Source organism: Morone saxatilis, unplaced genomic scaffold (genome assembly GCF_004916995.1).
Source record: "Morone saxatilis isolate NCDOM2014 unplaced genomic scaffold, NCSU_SB_2.0 Contig19, whole genome shotgun sequence".
In the NCBI taxonomy this organism is placed as follows: Eukaryota; Metazoa; Chordata; class Actinopteri; family Moronidae; genus Morone; species Morone saxatilis.
Window position 1 is genome coordinate 15,783,517 of NW_023339751.1, and position 19,689 is coordinate 15,803,205.

The window sequence follows — 19,689 nt, forward strand, 5'->3', positions numbered from 1 at the left end:
GCTGTGAAAAAGGTCTATTAAAGTAAATGGTGTGCCGTAACTACACACACAACAAAACTAACACCTCAAACATCACTGTAGCAACAAAGCACTTTGGTGGAGGTCTGTGCTCTCCGAGTGTGCTTCTAGTATTTATATAGAATTGTGTAGTATTATTTCCACCCATGTTACACAAGTTTTATCACAACTTTAGAGGCCCTACACACCCACACAGGTGTTTTCACTTATCCTGGCTAATTAGAGGACACCAAAGCCCATGTACTAATACATACCCACACAGTCCACGAAGAGCTTTATTCAGCCACACCTGTGCTCGGCTTTAAAACTCTTTTCTCCTGTACAAATGGTGCAAAACAGCTCTGAGTGAAAGGAACACATTTATACATGTATTTATCAAACCCTTTTCTGTTCCTGAAGTTCCCTGTTTTTTTTGTAGGCTGAGTTAAAGGAATCTCAGAGGCTGTTACCAGATCCCTCAGCTGCGTGGACGGCATGGCACTGTGACACCCATATGATTGAGTGAGATGCATCTGCCACATGTATGACCCAACAACTGCGTGTGAAACATAGATCAGGGAAGGGTTCAGTTCCACATTTCTACTGAGCAAGGGCTAACAGTTAAAGTACAGTGTTACTATTAAAAACATTTTACAATTAAATACTTTTGAATTCTTATACAAAAAAGGTCACAGGCCGGCATAAATTCAAATGGCTGCATTTCAGAAATGGGTTTGTTTTCATACTGTTGTTTTTAGGTTGTGCTCTGTGTCTCTGCATGGCTCCAGGGTCATTCGACAATGAAAGGGGGAAAACTCAGTTTACACACGTAAATGTGATAGCGGTAAACAGAATGGCACTACACTAGGCAACATGTCTCTTAAATATATTTTTGTAAATTAGCTGTGTGTGTGTGTGTAGGACAGCTGGAGATTATTATTGAATTGTCAGAAAACTGGTCAATATGTTTCTGATTATATCAAAGATAATTAGAGTTACCAAAACCAAAAGTGATGTCTTCTTATTAAAGGATTAGTGTGCAGGATTTAGTGGCATCTAGCTGTGTAGTTGGAGACTGTAACTGACTCGCTTCACCCTCCCTTTCCAAGCGCGAGGGAGAAACTACGACGACCGCAAAACATGCGAAAATGCAAAAGGCCAGAGTTTGGTTTGTTCTTTCTGGGCTACCGTAGAAGCATGGTGGTTCAACATGGCGGCCTCCACGGAAGGATGTTGATAAAAATGTCTCATTCTACAAATAAAAACAAAACAATTCCTATATTCAGGTGATTACACAACATACCTATGAATATAATATTATATTATTTCTACAGATTCTCCTAAATGTTACACACTGGACCTTTAAATATATTAAAATAAAGATAAATTCTCTGTCCATTCACTAATCAATTAGTTTACTTATCACTTCAGCTCTGCATGTAATAACAGGTGTTTTGTAGATAAACTGACAATATATTAAACATCAGGTAAAATAATTATCTGAATATCACAGCATAAAGAAATATTATTAAGCATCATTTAGACAAAAAAAAGTTGTTAATCATAAAAAATATTTTAACAGTTTATGCTAAACATATCAGAGACTGAAGCCTGTCACATCCTCCTATTTCTTTAACAACGTCAGCCTCCAGCTACACTGTTGTGCAAGATGGTCATTGAGCTTGTCACGCACAGGAGCTGATTAAACTCTGCTGATGTTAAATTGTAGCTGTCTAGAAAATAAAGACGTCTTGCCCTGTTGAGCAATGTTCTGTCACACAACAAACTACAAACCTCAAGAAGGATGTGTAAAATTGGTGCTTGTGTATGTGAGTTCTTCAAAAAATGTACCCAACTTCGGTCTGACGAGTCAAAGGCAATTTCCTCTTAGGGAGCAGGCTCTGCATCAAACAAAGAGTACAGCAATATTCTTTATCCTGCTTCAATATTTTGGCTGCGCAGACTTGAATCAGAAAGCATGTATGAGAAACTCACACAGTTCACCTCCAACCATGACTGAAAAGTTAAGTTTCATAAAATCAGTGGTACTTTTTTTAAATCGACAGTCTTAGCAGCGTTCCTATTTCCTTCTGTGTCTGACTCATCTAAATCTTACATTTTTTTGACCTGTGGTGTGCTTTTTAGCTAGCACATTAAAAAATTTGTTTAATCAGCTCAGTCTGTGTGTGGTCTTGGGTCTTTCTCACACAACATACATTTCTCAAATGCATCAATGTTATCTTTTTTTGGTAAACCGTTCCAAAGGCTTCGTCAGCACCACGTTGTCACAATATTACCCTAATTCTGGCCATTTTCCTCTTCCAGCCTGTTCATTTACCTGCATACTAATTCCCCTGACCTGCAATGACCCCTGTTCCTGACATTCCCCACTACTGCCTGTTCCCACTTCTCTCATTATTCCTGCAATATATATATACCAGCCGATTTCCACCAGTTCCCTGTCAGGTAGTCTTAGAGCACGGCCACGCGTGCACAAATGCAGTGAAGTGAGCAGCTTATTGGTATCTGTGGTGCTGAAAGTGGACAGTGTAGGTGGGGTCAACCACACACACTTATTTGCTATTGGTTGAAGCAGCAACTTTGCTGGTCAAAGCTCACCAAAGCTGGACTAAACACAAAGCGAAGAGGCAAATTAGCTTTTTCACAAATAGCAAATGTTTTATCCGCCCCTCTGCTTACATCGTTGTGTTAATAATGATTATGTACATGTGTGTTTGTGCCCTTGTGTGTTCCTCATTAAGCGTTCCAGCCACTTCATCCCAGCTATTACTCGTCTGTATAACATTGTACCTGTACCTCAGACTTCTGCCTTTTTGCTTACTACATGCCTGGTAAAGTTGGCCTTTGTTTGTTTGTCTGATTGGTTTCCTGACACCTGCCTTTTGATTCTGAGTAAAAACTCAACATTTTATCCCTACAGTACAGTAAAAACCTCTGTCAACAAGTTCTATTGAAAAATCTGAAAGATCAAAATTTAGCCCTGATCCTGACTCTATTATAGTCAGCAGCAAACTAAGCCAGTAAAGCTACACATACAACAATATCTTAAAACACCAGTGTCACCAAGCAGCAAACCTTGGCAGCGCCACGGACTATCTCTGAAAGGAGAAGTAACAGGGTGTATCCTGTATTCTGCCGAAATGTGACCATAGCTCTAGCCCCGAGAATCAGGTTCAGGATTTATGTCCAATGCTGATGTTCAGTGCTAGTGGAGGAAATAGTGTGACCTTTATGTGGCGAGGCGGGCGGTAAGGGTGGAGGTTGCCTTTTAATTATCTGTAAGCACCATCTTTCCCTAACCGTAACCACATTGTATGCAATGCGCAGATAAAGTAGAACCCAGAATTTTAACCTGTGTTTGTTGTAATTGGCACGAGTTTAAATACCACTTTCCTTTTCTTCTGACCTTTTGAAAAACTCAGTCCTTAGGATAATACTGAATTAATAACCCCTCCCCTCTTCCCTTCCTTGCAATAACTGGGCTTGCACATTTGATGAAGCTGAAGTGGTTGACTCCAAAGAGGTCTGACCTCTTGTTAGACCTCCTGTGCTAATACTGTTAAAATATTCCAGTAAGAGAAATCCTAATAGACTCATTTACGATTTGGGAGGGGTAGTGCTGCGTATGCCTGTCCACAGATAAAGAGAATCTGAGAATCCATTCAAGTAATAAAGAAGTAATGCCTCATTTTCTGTAGAGGACTTCTGAAATATGTCCTCAGTTCAAAATCGTTTCATAAAATGTGTCTTTTGAGCTGTTAAAGAGGACCCTCGGGGGTCTCCAGTACCTCAAACTGAATAAATCTTGACATTGACTGTAAACAAGGGTTTTGCAGAATCTTTCAATATCAACGTTCTTGCATGTCAATGTTGTAAGACCTCGTATTCTGGGTGTATCAGGACCAAATGGCAGTGACCCAAAACCACCATATACTCCCACAGAATCTCAACAGATACACAGTAACACGGTCGTAAGCCTCCTACAAAATACATGCAGACATAGTTTAGAGACCTCTCCATTATCTGTGAAAGTCAGACACTATTTAAACATTTTGGTCTAAGGTCATTGGCATTAGCAGTGCAATTGATTTTGACTGTTTTCTGAATACTCTATTTCTGCTTCTATGTGTTTAAAAAGCTCTTTACTACATTATGTGTTGGAAGTTCCCTTTGTAGGCAGTACATGACATTGAAACCACTGGAAACAATGACAATGTTTCGAGTTATTTGAAAGTTTAAAATGGCAAACATATGTTTGAGATTATTCCAAGGAGTTTCCCTGAACCAACATTGGGAAGTTATGTAATATCATCCCCTAGTGAAAAGTGTCTTTCTTACCCTCTCAGTATTCATGCAGAAACATTGAGACACTACCACATTCTTGTACTGTTAAGTATACAGTATTAATTTTACCAGTGTGATGAATACAAATCTGTGTGAAAAAGTGTTGATAAAAGCCAAACTGACCCCAATTTGCCTCCTCTAAACGCAACAAACTCATATGTGTGTGTGTGTATATAAGCTGTTTTATTCAAGATGTAAAAACAAACCTAAGCTTATTTACTTATGGAAAGTTAATGAGACCACATTCCAGTGTGTTTAAACTAAACTGATCTGCAGCAAGAATTATTTTCTGAACAAATATGCTCAAAGTATTTTACCTTAGGGATCTGTGTTTTCTACAGAGGTCTCTCAACTCAACCATCCCTTTCTCCTTCCTTCCCTCCACCTCTTAGCTTCAGGTCGGTTTACATGTGATACTGCAAATAAACTACACAGCGGGACAGAACAAACACACACATGCAAGCAACAAACACAAAATATTAGTGCTGAAACCATAGACAATTGACAATGAATCAATCTAAAACAATTCTGATAACTGACAAATTGTTTATTAATAGTCAATGCTAGCAGTTCTGTGAGGCTTTACTTATGGGCACAGCCCCATGCTAACATGTTCACATGTGCAATGCTAACATACTAATGCTAATGTTTACCATGTTCACCGCCTTAGTTTAGCGTGTTAGCATTCTAACATTTGCTAATAAGCACTAATAAAGTGCAGCTGAGGCTGATGGGAATGTGATTAGTTTTGCAGGAATTTGGTCATAAAGTATTGGAAACATTTATATTTTGACCTGGTGGTGGCACAAGATGAAAGCGTCTGTACTACAGTTCAATTATTGAGATATTTCACTTACTATCAAAATAGTACACTGACTAATATTGCCGTCCATAAAGCCATGGCACTAGCACAGCAAAAAAATATTTGAGGCTTGTTCCAGCCTCTTAAATGTGAGAATGTTCTGCTTGTTTCTGTTTTATATAATTGTTTATTGAATGTCTTTGGATTTTGGACTCTTGGTCTGACAAAACAAGCAATCTGAAGAGGTCGTTCTTGAGCTCTAGGCAACTGTGAAGGGCATTCTTCATTATTTTGACATTTTATTGACTAAACAATAAATTAAATAATTGAAGAAATATCAGTTAAATCAAGAGTCTGCTCTTGTCTCCTTCCCTGCTCTTGCCCTCAGTAAATCAGTTCATCAGTATCCATGACCTTGTCTGGTTGTATCCACAATGACGCTTTTGACGATCCAATCTTGGTCACCTGATTTCACTCAACTGCATCATATTACCCTGCGACATACTTACGTGCTATTACCCCTGTGTGGTTTTCAGACAGAACTTTCTAATTATAGTTGTTTAGTTGTCACAGGACACAAGGTCCTGCTAAGAGATCAGGTGATAGAGAGGTAGCAAAAAGGGGACAGTACAACTCATGTTAAAGCAGAGCTCAAGGCTGATTACAGGGCTAGTAGGGGGTTGAAAGTCTTGCTCCAAGGCACTTGGCCGTGTCTAACTAGTTTAGTTTTCTGAATAATCGATTAATAGGGAATTCTACTGATTTTGCACCTAAAGGCCAGTTGGAGGGGGAACTACTCAGCCTGTGAAAACAGTGGGAGGAGCCTGACAAAATAACGCCATGATGTCATAGTGACATGAGAGTTATACAGGTTCAAGCTTAAATCTTAACTTTTTTAACACAAAGTCTCAACAGAAACTGGAAGTTTGGAGATTGAAAGACATGGATGTTCACCAGGCAGGGAGGGCCTAGTGAAAAGATAATTGCATTATGGGAAATGTAGGTCTTAATAGAGGACTTAAGTTAAGATTTATGGCCTCTGCTGCTTCAGCTATAACTAGTCTTTTTTTAATCCCTCCACTTTATTTATGTGCAAACTAAACTGCTGAAGAATCCTTTTAAATGTTTAGTCTATAAAATGTCAAAAAATTGTGACAAAAGCAGTCAATCAGTGTGCCATACCATTTTATTTGATATGTTATTTAAAGGTCACCTGTGTAACAATTAGGGAGATCTATTGGCCGAAATGGAGTATAATATGCATAACTATGGTTTCATTAGTGTATAATCACCTTAATCGCTATGTTTTGGGTACCTTAGAATGAGCCTTTTCTATCTGCAGACGCCGCGGCTCACCTTCCATAGAGGCTGCCATGTTGTTTCTATATTAGCCCGGAACAGACAAACCAAACACTGCCTCTAGATACGAGACGCTTTTCATTACACTAACTTATGCTTCCTCGTGTCCTCTCTCAAATACTGTAAGGCTTTGAAATTGCTCTGTGGACATTGGTACCAGTCAGTTTGACAGATGATACAGCTGTGCAGCAGCAGCTGGTGTTGCTTACTCACACTGTGAGCAAGGATTTCTCAGGTTACGACTTCTCTGTCCTCGTGTCTCTCCCTCGCATCTCTCTCTCACATCCTCGCTGGGAGGAACTAAGACGCGAGGAAAGGAGGCGAGTGAGGGAAAACGAGGAGACACGTTAGCATAATGAAAAGCACCCAGGGCTGTTCAGGTTTTCTGCGTGAGGGAGTTGCAATCTGCATGTTTTGAAGAAGCCGGTGTGGAGTAGGAGCCTGGTCTGATTAGAGCCTATATACATAGAGAGAACACTTTGCACAACCTGCAGCAGAACCCTGGGCCCTCACCGACAGCAATTGTTTGTCTAAGTGGAATAAAACCAGTGTTGATTGGTGCCAGCCTTTCCTGTCCTACAACCCATTGACTCTGCAATAAACTACAGTTCAATGAAGTGGATTCTTCCGGTGTCTCACTGAGAGCACAGCTATAGTGTTAATCATTGTCCCTGGTTATCAGCCTGCCTCTGATAAAGTCCTGAACAACATTTTACACTGCAACTTCACCGCTAGATGCCACTAAATCCTTTCAAACACGTATGCAGTAATTAAAACTGCCACCTATTGATCAACTCCCCGATTATCCATTAATGTTTCAACGCCAGCGTCTGGAGTCAGAGCTGGGCATCTTGAACTTTCTCCTCTGTACGTGCCAAACGCTGAGAAAACTGACACCGACAGAACAGCTTATCACTGTGAGAATAGCAGCTTTCTCCAGACCCCAGGACCACTGATAAGCAAGCAGCTTCAAAAGTTATCAAACACACTCCACCAACATTGTCGCAAGCCCACTGAGGTGAGAGAGGTTTGCAACGTAGTGTGTGTGAAAACAGGTAACATGTTGTGTGTGTGTTTACATGATACAGTAGTAGTTTTTAGCTCAATGGGGTCTATTCTCGGAGCTCTTTCATGCTGTCCCCCTGATGTGCAAGTATGTGTGTGTGTGTGTGTGTTTGTGTGAGAGAGTGTGTGTTTTTGTGTGAGGAGGATATATATTCTCACACTGTCACCTGCTGCGATGCCTCAACTCAGATTGTGTACAAGTCTCAACCTCTGGCCCCCAGTCCAAAGAGAGGTCAGCCTTCATCTTCCTCTGCAGCTATAACAACATGCATGCTGGATTAATGAGAGATATTCCAAGTCTTAATATAGACTACATCAAAGCTGCAGGCTACATGCATTTAGACTGATATCACATATCAAGTGCAGCTATCAGTAAATGCCCCTTAGTGGCGCACTGCGACTTCGTGACCATTTGACCTTGTCACCGTTTTCTGCAGGAGCCCCCACCGGCTCCACAGAACCGGTTATAAACTAAACACCTGCATTAACAGAGTTGTCAAGCACAGAACAGCAACGTGCACTTTGTTGGCACACCTCCCTCCCTCCCTCCCTCCTCTATGGCTCAGTATTTTTGGGCAGGCTGTGTCAGCAGACTGAGCACCGTCCTTCACTTTCTACCACCGACACAAGAGAAACACACTTACCCTCACACAACTGGCCCCCGCGATGCCCTCACATGTGAGCAGCACGTCGCTTCGTGGGCAACAACGCTCATGCATTCATCTGTCTGTTTTTCTCTGCTCTCATTCAGCAGCAAAACTCAACGCTCCGCATTCATGCAGCTGGCACGGAGAGACGGGGCTGTGCGGTTGCAGGGGGGGATGAAGGGGAGGAGGATGGGGGGGGGGTCTCCGACTGGTCCAGATTCCGACAAATAGCAGGCCAGCTGGTTACTTTGGGATAATTTTTTTGCAAATAAGCCACCAGATTATAATCATTTTTTATTTTTTTTAAACGTGCGTCATGAGTTCCAGATACAGATACTGGGTCAGAGGGAGAGAGAGGACACAGTCAGAAGGTCTTTATTCATACAACAAATTACTGACTCTGCAACACCACCTCTACTGATCGTCCAATACAAGCCAAAGTACAGGAGATGTAACAAAACAGGGCCAGCTACAGGCCTTTGGTCCTAATGCAGCAGAGGGGACCATCTGTCACAACACATACCACTCACTCCTTTATTGATCAGCCATCAAGCAATCAGAACTATAAAGCAGTCAGAGCAACCCTGTCTCCTGTAAAGGACATTTCTGTGCTGTTAGTTTGTTTTGCCGGAGACATTTTGAGGGAGACGTAATCGTAGGAAAGTGGGTGCACAAAGCTCAGCACTTAAACACAGGTCCCGCATGTGGTTTATAGGCAATAAAAACACTTGGTTTAAAGTTAAAGAAATATAGTGGTTTTGATGAATTGTTGTTAAGGAAAACACACGGTTCAAGTCAGGGAATTTGCTTTTGGACGTTAAACCAAAACCAATGTTGTCAGTGTTCGTAATGTTACGTGACTAAACTTGCAAAAAAGCATTTTAACGAGTCTCAACTCGTGACCGCATTTATGTAACATAAGCAGTGTATTTTCCACACAAAGCACCAGAGATTGTGTATACAGCCTGAATTTAAACAGTGGTTCAATAAATAAAAAGAGACATGAGATGACTAACAATACGTACTGTGATAACTGAGAACAATGTCGACAATCAAACACATTCATAGAGTGCGGGCCAGTAAAGATAAAAGAGCTGCATCTTCTCTGGTGACGACGAGGCTGCAGGTGGACCATTGAAGCTATCTGAGGATAATCTGATGATCGTAGTGCTAATGAGGGAGGAAATGAGTTGTGCAATGCTCATTATTTTGCACGACAGAAACAGTTAAAGAGCAGCCTCAACCAGCTGATTGTTTTGCAGAATGCAGGAAGAAAGTCGGAAGAAAGAAAAACAAACAAATGAATCCGAAGAGGAGATTATTCTCCTACAGGAGACAAAAAAGACGTGAGAAAAATGTTTTATTTCACAAGCTTTAATCCCATTTTTAATTCATGTTCCTGCCTAAAATCATTTGGTAAACTACACTCTGAAAATAAGGCAACAGATGACAAGCGAGGCTTCACTTGATCCAGTAATCAGAGCTGTAAAGGACAAGTGTGCCGAGGTATGTGAGGAACCAACTGTGCAGCAGCAGCAGTGTCAGTCATTCTGCCTTTTAATAGCAGAGCTCCACAACGCATGAAAGGTCCAGCATTTGGTTTATAAATACTGGGATTAGCAATAGAAAGTAAACAATAAGGCAAATGTATCATCTGGTGTTCCTCAAGATTTTTCCAGAAAACAAACTGTCTTTGGATTTATCCCATGAATGTAAAACATCTAGTGCAGGAATGTAATTAGGCTCCAAAATAAAAACAGACATCCTGATCAGTGTTCCAGTATCCAGCCAATAAACTTCAGAAAACCCATTACTATTCATGTTCTTGCATTTTGTCAGATAGTGTTTCCTCCCATCAACTCCCACATTAAAAACATTAAAATTATTAAACATATTTTTTACATTTTTGGCCCAGCAATTTATTAATTAAATTATTTCTGTGTTTGTCTGTGCATGTTTCAGCATCTACAGTGTGTCCACCAGATGTTGGCCGTCTTCCTCCACGTCAAACACACCCCATGGAAGATCATCCTGTCTCTCGCCCTCCATCCATTTCCTCTGCACCAGAGACTCCCTTGGATCGCTTCCATCCACACCTGGCTGCAGAGTTGGATTCCCCCTCACATGCTCCGGGCTTGCTGGGCGCTGTTGCGGAGGCTTCACTGGGTGGGTTGGCGAGTAACTCAATGACCCAGTTATGCAACCGAGGAGCAATGGAATTTCTGATGATTTGCTTAGTGCAGGTGAAATTCTTCAACAGCCTGTGGGTGCAAAATGTCACTTTTCACACACCCGGCACACATACAGAAGAATTACCAAACATAACCTCTCTTCTTGGGTTAATCTATGAGACACAGTCTGACCCACATAAAGAAAATCCCCACCAGTTCTTTTAACTTCACAGAAGATTAACCTCTTACCTTCTTTGTTTCAGAAAAGTATGTGGACATTTTCTCTAATTGCCATAGTCTGGGTCAAATACTGCTGCTAGTAGCCTACATACATAAGAATATACAGCACAGTGTGACAGCTACTTTGGTCTATGATTTAGCAGTGATTTGAACAGATCAGGCCAGCTGAAGATGTAGATTTGAGTGACTGAATCCCCATTAAGGCTAGACATGAGCTGACATGTGGGAAACTGTGATCCTGTTTCTTTAGGGGGGGGGGGTTACATAACCAGATTAGGGTAGTGGGTTTTAGTCTTGAGGGTCACTGAGGCCTGATTAGCTCTTTAGCTTTACAATCTAAAATCTGAATCGCCTGAAGCAGCTTCCCAAACACAGAGATTCCTGAATGAGCTCCTGTTCTGTTGGAGATTTCTAGGCCTCTTGGGAGCGATCCAAGTTGAGCTTTTAGGCCTTTATAGTTCTTTTATTGGACCAAAAAGTTATGGATGAATAACTCAAAACCTGGTGACTTTGTAAATGTAATGTTGCAGCTTAGGTAAAATCTTTGATCAGCACTGGACCGGCTCGAAAAAATCCAGAGCCTGGGGTTAAAACCATTGCTTGATAATAACGTTGTACCTTGCCAGTAACAAATACTTGTTGTGGGATAAAAACACAGTCAACAGGCAAAGAATATAATGTTTTATTTAATAATTTAGCCTCAAATAAGAGCTTTTTTGTAGGGGTTTGTAGGCGCCCTCGCTGACTTGTAGGATAGCTGGACAATAAAGACTCCTGCAGTGCCACCTACTGGTGAAACATATTCCTCACAGATCAGAAACAGATGTAATCTTAATGTATTGGTCAACAACTGTAACTTCTCCTGTGGGCACTTACAATTGGAGGCTGGTGTACAACTAAATTATAACACGTTACAAACCATTAATTAAATATTTATATCGAACTTATAAATACTAAATAAGAGAGGTTACAAAGATAAAGCAAGATCACAAGAATTCCACCACATTACACACAACCACAAGAAAACTGATGTAAATGTACAGCTGAAATATCCTATAGGTCCCACCACTGTCCCTCTACACCACTAAATGGGAAGGCCAGGGGACCTAGTGTCTCATCTCTCACTAAGGGTCCAAATTACCTGGAGAGAGAGACAGAAGTTAACATATTAAGTAAGTAATGTTTGTTAATACTTGTGAGATTGTGTCTGTGTGTAATACTTTGAGACCACACTTGACCATCAGACTTCAGGAATGCTTACTGTATCCAACCCCTCCTGTTAGTCAGACAGACCCTGTAGAGTGTAGTCTCTAAAACCACAAAAACGTTCCGATAGATAGTTAATGACTTTTGTTAAATCTCAAAGGAACAACTGGTAACCATAAATATTCACATGATGGTGTGTTTACAAAGTGCTTCAAAGAATTTAAACTCACCCGAACCATAATGTCAGGAAACATGTCTGTATTGGTTTTAGTCATTCATGAGGTTGATTCTTCCCAGAATCCCTGTCCCACTAGTAGTCTTATGTCAGCACTAAAAAAAATTTAACCTCATCTGAAGCATGAATGCAAATACTGTGTCTTTGACCACACTGAAATACTTCCTATAATAAAATAATGAATCAATTAATTATGTGTGTGTGTGTGTGTGTAATGGTAAATAGATGATCACAACTCAATTCTGCAGCTCTATGGTGCTTTTTAGCCTCTTTTAGCTAATCGTTTTAGTTACGTCCAAAAATGATGTTTGCTTCAGCTGTTACCTTGTTTCCCGGCACCAAAGGGCAGAGAATCAAAGTCAGCAAATACCTTATAAGCAAAGGGAAATATCTAGCAGCTAAAGAACCAGACAATAATGGCGGAGCCTGTAGTAATCCAACACGCACAACAGCAGCACCTACTACAGTTTTTCTTGATTGTTAGAACTCGCTTAATGAAACTGGGATTCACTTGACCTCCAGCGTCACCTTCTTAGCACATAACAAGTGTTCCCCTGCAAACGTGTTTTTAAAAACACTTTTTCATTGACTGAACACATTTTTCACTCACTTTTTCAAAACAGTTAACACAGATCTCCTAGAAAGACCCCAAACTCTGGACTGGATTAACTGTATTAAACAAAAGGAAAACATCCACAGCTGATAGAAATGACTTGTGTGAAACGTTTGCACAACCCTTTAATTTGTCTAGTGCTTACTATGTCCTTACTGTCTTACACGTCAATGACTGGTCATGGGCACGAAAAGACCTGCACACAAGAATAAAATGAATGAAGAGAACTTTCTTTTAAAAATGCTGCTTTTTTGAACATTATTTCAACAAGGCATTTAAAAGAAAGTGTAAGAAGTGCGGATGCAGAGTGCAGCAGGATTTGTTATCCATAGTTAAATCCCACATTCATGCTGTAATATTGTTGCCTGTTCATATTGACAGCTGTATTCTGTTGTCCATTGTTTTAATTGATTGAAATATAGTATAATATAGTCATTTGACCACAAGTTGTGTTGTTTGGTGGAAATATTTGCTTTTGTTGAATGGTGTAACAAATGAGAATAACTGTAATCAGTGCAACCTATGGAGACTAGGCAAGCAAACAAATCCTATACATATATAAAGAATATAACTTCCAATAATAAATGAACAATAAATATGTACTTTGGTTAAAACGGAGCTGTCCTTCAAGGAATAATCTACTTTTCCCTGTAATTAGTACCAAATGACAGAGTTCTTAACAGTGCAAATGACGGACGTGTTAAATAAAGCATTACTGTTGTTGAAGTTTATTTTTATTTGACAAGCTGCTGCTGAAGTGGACAGCACACCTGCTGCATAAAACCATACTGATAAAGGTGGTAAAAAGTTCCAGTTTGTTCTCAGTTAACTAATTCCTTTAATTAATGTTTACAACAAGTCTGAGCTGAACCGACAAAACAGCACGTAGATTCAACATCCTTCAAATTCAGCTACATAAAAAGTTTCAATTTCAGCCATCTGAAAACCATCTTTCTAGTAAAATATAAGGATTTTTTTTTTACAAAAGGATGAACAATGGATTCTGTTGGGGGTAAATTGTTGCCTCTGACAGGCTCTTCCTACTCTGAGCATACATGTGACTGATCCTGTTATCAACCATGAACAAAGAGCTTGTTTACTCCTAAGTTGGCTCTTTAGCAGTATTTGAAGAGAAAGTCAGTATTTCTGAGCGTGAGTCCCTAGGTGGTATTTCAGGTGCGCGCTCTGTAGAAACCCTCTGCCGCAGATGTCACACTGGTGCGGTCTCTCTCCCGTGTGGCTCCTCAGGTGCTTCCTCAGATGTCCGCTGTGAGTGAAACTTTTGAGACAATAAGAGCAGCAGAAAGGCTTCTCTCCCGTGTGAATCCTCATATGTATCTTTAAGTCTCCTTTCCGGCTGCACTCTTTCCCACAAACGTGACAGCGATGCAGCTTCACCCCGGCGTGGCTGGCCATGTGTTCGGCCAGAGCGGTCGTGCTGTTGCAGTGTTTACCGCACACGTGACAGCATTTCGAGCCCTTGTGCAGTTTGAGGTGCAGGTTGAGACTTTCGGTGGACTCTAAGGTCTTCCCACACACGGCGCAGAGGACATCTTCTTCCTTCGAATGCATGCGAGAAGCGTGATTTATCAGGTGGTGATTGGAGGAAAAGCATTTGTCGCACAAATGGCAACGATAATCAGGCAAAACGGAATTCAAATGAGATAACTCGGTGGAAATGGTGACGGCGCTCTGACTTTGGTCTGTCTGTGTTTGGTTTGTAAAACTTGCAGCAGGTCTTTCGTTTTCCCTTCCATCTTGGACCCTTTGGTTTTGGATGAGAGTTTGTGAAGTTGAGGCGCGAGGTAGAACGAACCGTTGTACAGTTTTAGTTTCCTGCAGCTCCTCAAACTGCTCCTCACTTTCACTGTTTTGAGTCTGAGGTGGTTTCGTGTCCTCCTGTTCATCCCAGGCAGATAAATGAGGTAGGTGTGAGACATCAGCATCCTCAAACTCTTGGACCTGTTCGTCTTCTTCCTGTCGCTGACTGGGCCAGAGTTCATGATCTTCCTCTTTAATGTGTCGAGGCTCCGGGTCCCGCTGACAGACTCTGAGGCTCGGCTCCTGCTCACAGTGGAGTTGCTCGGGGGGAGTTTCCTCTTTACAGATGGACGACTGAGAGAAGTCTGGAGAAAAAAAAGGAGTAAATAGTTTAAAGCAGCTTTCCCATTCTTATTTCTTTATCAGTGATTAAGTTGTGGATCCTGCCAGATAGAAGTTGCTAATATCGACAATATCTCGATTAGGGCTGCAACGTTATGATTTCCCACAGCTGAATCTGACATGTTCAATGTGGTTTGATTAAAGTTCTTCAAAGGTGAGAAGAGTTAGAAGAATCCAACACTGTTACAAGAGTTTATTCATTCTTTGGTAAGAAAAAAAAAAAAAAAAAGAGGACATCATTGAGGACTTCAGAGACCCATCAGCACTAAAGACTGTTTACTGACTTGGCAGTATGTCTCAGGTAAAATTATGTGGTTTTTTTAATGTGTGATTTGCAGCCTAAAATGACAGCGTACAGGTGTTTAAGAAGTTGTATACCACAGTACCATTCATCAAATCACTCTGAAATGATCCCAACGATATCGTTTGCAGTTGCAGTCGTTATAGTCGTGGTGTGGACTCCATCCACTTGAGTCAGAACCATTTAAAAAAAGATATATTTATAATTATCGTTTTGGTGTGAACGAGCTGAAATCCAAAGATATTCAATTAACTATCATGTGTGACAAAGATGAGCATCAAATCCAAATGACAAACAATTATCTGATCTGATTATCAGTCGCTGATTCATTTTCTGTTGATAGACTAATTGATTTTGTTAAAGCTCTAATTACAATATTGATGAACTTGTGGTGATTTAATGGAGACAAATAGTCTATTCAGTGTTTAACTACATTAAAAAAATGATATAAAGTGAAGTAAAGTATGGAAATAAAACACAGAAATATATTTGAGGTAATTTTTCAATCACATTTTCAACTTTCCTGCTCACTAGTATTGCCCTTACATCAATCAGGGTCTTATGTTATCTGTCAAATTAATAAGAAAGGTTCATATTTTATGTTTCTTTCATTGGCGTAGTACAGACAACCAAATAATGAACCAGTAAAGTAAAATGTGGTTATTTTATTAATCAAGAAAACACTGCTGATTGATTCACAGCCACAAACACACACAACTCATCCCATCACATTAAATCATGAATAACAATTCAACAGCCTTTAGGTTGATTATTTGAGTCCAGGCTGACACTGACAGACTGTTTACTGTTTACTGTATATTAGTAAACAGACCTGTTCTCTGGTTGGTCACTAACTCCAGCAGCAGACCTCTGAGTCGTTCAATCTCCTGTTGGGAGCTGGACGCTTCCTCTTCATATTTGTTGATTGTTCTTTCAAAAACCTGAAATATTTCCTCGGCAGCAGCTGTCAGACGCTCGTTTACGAAAGCCCTGATAATCAGCCGAGCAGCCATTTTAAAATCACTGTTGTATGAGTGCGGACAACCCCAAGAGGAGGTTTTATATACGTATAGTCGTTTTCGTGTGGTGCTAATTTAGAAGCTACGGAAGTAACAATAAACAAAGCACAGAGCGAGAATGTTGGTGTCGACGCAGGTCGGAGCTCTGCTGCCTCCTGTCGGACAACACAGGGACCACAGCTAAATGCAGAAAGGTGTCATTATCAATGTTTTAACTGTGGTGGAAGTGGCTAAATACATATTAAAGGACTGTACTTGAGTAAGGGTACTTGTACTTTACTTTAGTATTTCCATTTTAATCAACTGCAACTTTTAATCAACTCCAAATGCAAATATTGTACTTTTTTACTCCATTACATTTGCCTGATAGCTTTAGTTAGACTACTAGTTACTTTTTCAGATTATTATAATCATTCACTTCCAAATTTTGTGATTTAGTTTTTTTCTTTTTTTTTTTCTGATAAACTGAAGCATTAAGTGTTCCTTTACTGGTCGATAAAGTGAGATTATTTTAAAAACCCTCTCTGTTTTTATAAAAAGTTGACTTTAGAGAGACGTGATTCTCACAGGACAGCAACACTACAAACACAGTCTTATAGAATATGATGCATTGCTATACTGTATATGAATTTGTTCAATTAATACAAATATTAGCGTAACTTTAAAAAACTACAGCAGTAAAATGCAACATCAAAGTCACAGCAGCACAAGAAAGACAGGAAATCAACAAAGAATTGTTTAACATGAAATTAATAAAATGAAACAAATTACATGAAATGAGAATTGTGCAAATATTTGTGAGCATTTGTGTCTGACAAAATAATAATAATAATAATAATAATAATAATAATAATAATTACAAGTTAGGAAGCCTTGAAGTGTGACTCACAAGCATAAGTAAATAACTTAAATAGATTTTTTTACTGGAGGAGAGAGGAAATCTTTTTAAAAGTTTCAGATATTTGCTGTAGTACATGGAGAGAACATTTTAAAAAAGAATATCTAGTATCTATAAAATATATCTAAAGGGGCACACAGATTTTACACATGAAGTTCAGTTTACTCGTCACCAGAAGTAATACTCAGCTTATCTAGATCATATTCTGATTATAGATAGACCCTGTTCAAATGCCTGCCTTACTGTGACCAACAGTGAGCAAACTGTGAGCAGGACAGGAAGACGGGACATTTATCTGAATTAATCTGTGCATTTAAATGTACACATGTAGTCACTATGTAGTTCAAACACAAACATGCTATTTCACAGGTTGTTAATATACCTGTAGTGTACCTGTTTTATACAATTTAAGAATCAAACAATAAGAAATGTGCCAGCTGCCTGATAAATAAACTGAGCAAATAAAACAAAGATGAAATGAAATTCCTACACCCCGGTTTCCTTTGACAGTTCTGTGAAAACCAGATGAGAAGTGAACAAACGCACCCAGTTCTGATGCAGCTTGCAGGTGCTGCAGCCTGTGGGTTGGGTGAATGCATGGACATAAACAGGTATGTATTCCAGCAGATACTGCTGGGAAATATGGTACGACCTTAACCTTGACTTACAGCACTCCTGCAGTCAGTGTGGACTGACAATGAACCATATTTGTTTGATTATTACGGTGAGTGCAAGAAAGCCTGTGTGAGTGACATCAGTTTGTTAATAAGCAGCCCTGTTTAAGAGAAGGAGCCTGAATCGTGACCTGTGCCCACCGCTCACAGTTCTCGCTCTTGTTCACCCACTTGACCATCTGTCCCACGCTGAGCTCAGAGGAGATGAAAGGACAGTCGTGATGTGAGCTGTACCTGGCAGCGTGCACCTCCATCTGCAGCAGGTACAAACAACAGCGACAAGTCTGCATGGAAGAAAAACGTTAATGGATCATCGGCCTTCTGTTGTTCTGTACAAACAAAATGTTCTGTGTTCAGTGTTTAAAAAAACATAAATAAATTCAGTGAGTTATGTTGTTTTATATTTCTTGATGTTTGATGCAAAGCCATTGTTAATGAAGGAGTGTGACCATGTTAAACTGGCTCTGTTTAACGTGCAGCACTGTGTGGACATGATGCTCTATAATGTGAGAAATGGGGCACTTGCATGCGTTTGTGATCACCACCAGAGGGAACTAAATAGTTAAAGATACAACGCATCTAATACAGTCAAATTTAGAGCCTTATTGTATCAAATGCTTCCTGCCCATTGAGAGAAAACAGAGCAGGTTTGTTGAGTTTCCACTTACCTTGACTAAAATGGGCATATATATCAATAGTTGATATATTAAAATTAATTAAAATGATTATATTTAAAGTTAACAGTCTCTCTCAGAACCCTGACAGACATTTTTAAGTAAAATGTATAGACAATAATATAAGATCTAGTCCCCCTAAAACACAAGATATAATCAACAAATATATGATGTGTTATAATAATAATATAATAAGATATAGATTAAGCTACCCAGCAGTATAAAGTAACTTTACCAGCTGCGACATGAAAGTGATGCTAATGTATTCATTATTATAAATCTAATAATATAATTGATATGTATTCTGAAATTAGCCATTTTAATAATCAAAATGAACACTTTTACTTTTGGTACTTTTAGTATAATTTGATGCTTATATATTTTTTTTAATATTGTAAAATGTTTAATGCAGGACTATTCAAACACTGTCGTATATGTCACATTTACTTAAATATCCTCTCCAGACATGCATCAACACACATACAAATAGTCTATTTAAGTATCATTTCCACATTAAATTCTACCTCATTAAAAATGACTATGAATCTATGAATATGCTAATTTAGTTAATTTGTAGTTTTCCTGTCTCCTACTACACTGTAAAGTCCATTTACAGTGTTTGTGCACTGGTTTCTTCAATCTTCTACATCACATTTGTATAAACTGTAAACTGGACCAGAGTAATGTGAGTGCATCAAGATGATTCACTTGCTATCGGATTCCAGAAACTCATTAAAGATGTGGTGCACAATAGTTTTATTTAACCCTAACTAAAGCTACTAGTGTCTCATCTGACTGAGATGTACAGGAGCAGCTGTGTCAGTCTTTGGAGTCTTTATTTATTGTTATTTTTTTAGGTTCACACTTGGGTAATTGCCCTTGTACGCATGTGCGAGAGGTGTGCGTTCCTGTCGTCCAAGCGTTGCCGTGGAGGGAGCTCCTTGACTCGGCTATCTTTGGTGCAGCAGCGCAGCGCGGTGCGACGGACGGGGCGCACATTGAGTCAGCCAGACACCCAGCAGCAATGTCGGACAGTGGGAGTCAGGAATCCGCCGCCGCGGCCCCGAACGGCAGCGACAGCCCGTCAAAGAGAGCACTAAGACCGGCCGTCGGCAACAGAGTCACCGTGGTGCTCGGAGCTCAATGGGGCGACGAGGGGAAAGGAAAAGTTGTGGATCTTCTGGCACAAGACGCCAACATGGTGTGCAGATGTCAGGTTAGTAAACCCACCACGCTGCATTCACTTGCCCCCCCCCCCCC

At 40.0% G+C, this 19,689-nt stretch overlaps 3 protein-coding genes across 3 annotated transcripts in view; 1 reads left to right on the plus strand and 2 right to left on the minus strand.

Moving 5' to 3' along the window:
* The window catches only part of slc29a1a (solute carrier family 29 member 1a), a gene marked incomplete in the record, with an annotated part of 39,787 nt that extends 31,405 nt beyond the window's left edge, over nt 1-8,382 (minus strand). The window contains 2 exon segments of the mRNA XM_035663379.1: nt 7,748-7,844; nt 8,233-8,382.
* A 5,023-nt stretch (nt 8,383-13,405) lies between these two features.
* Nucleotides 13,406-16,304, minus strand: LOC118329135 (zinc finger and SCAN domain-containing protein 26-like). The gene is made up of 2 exons (XM_035663114.1): nt 15,997-16,304; nt 13,406-14,826 (listed from the first exon to the last, which is right to left on the minus strand). Exons 1-2 carry the CDS (start codon nt 16,175-16,177, stop codon nt 13,838-13,840), a joined length of 1,170 nt encoding a protein of 389 aa, XP_035519007.1. The 5' UTR covers nt 16,178-16,304; the 3' UTR covers nt 13,406-13,837.
* A 3,032-nt stretch (nt 16,305-19,336) lies between these two features.
* The window catches only part of adss2 (adenylosuccinate synthase 2), a 22,377-nt gene continuing 22,024 nt past the window's right edge, over nt 19,337-19,689 (plus strand). The window contains exon 1 of the mRNA XM_035663113.1: nt 19,337-19,645. Within this exon, the coding sequence (XP_035519006.1) occupies nt 19,454-19,645 (192 nt within the window). The 5' untranslated portion in view covers nt 19,337-19,453. The remainder of the gene's footprint in view (nt 19,646-19,689) is intronic.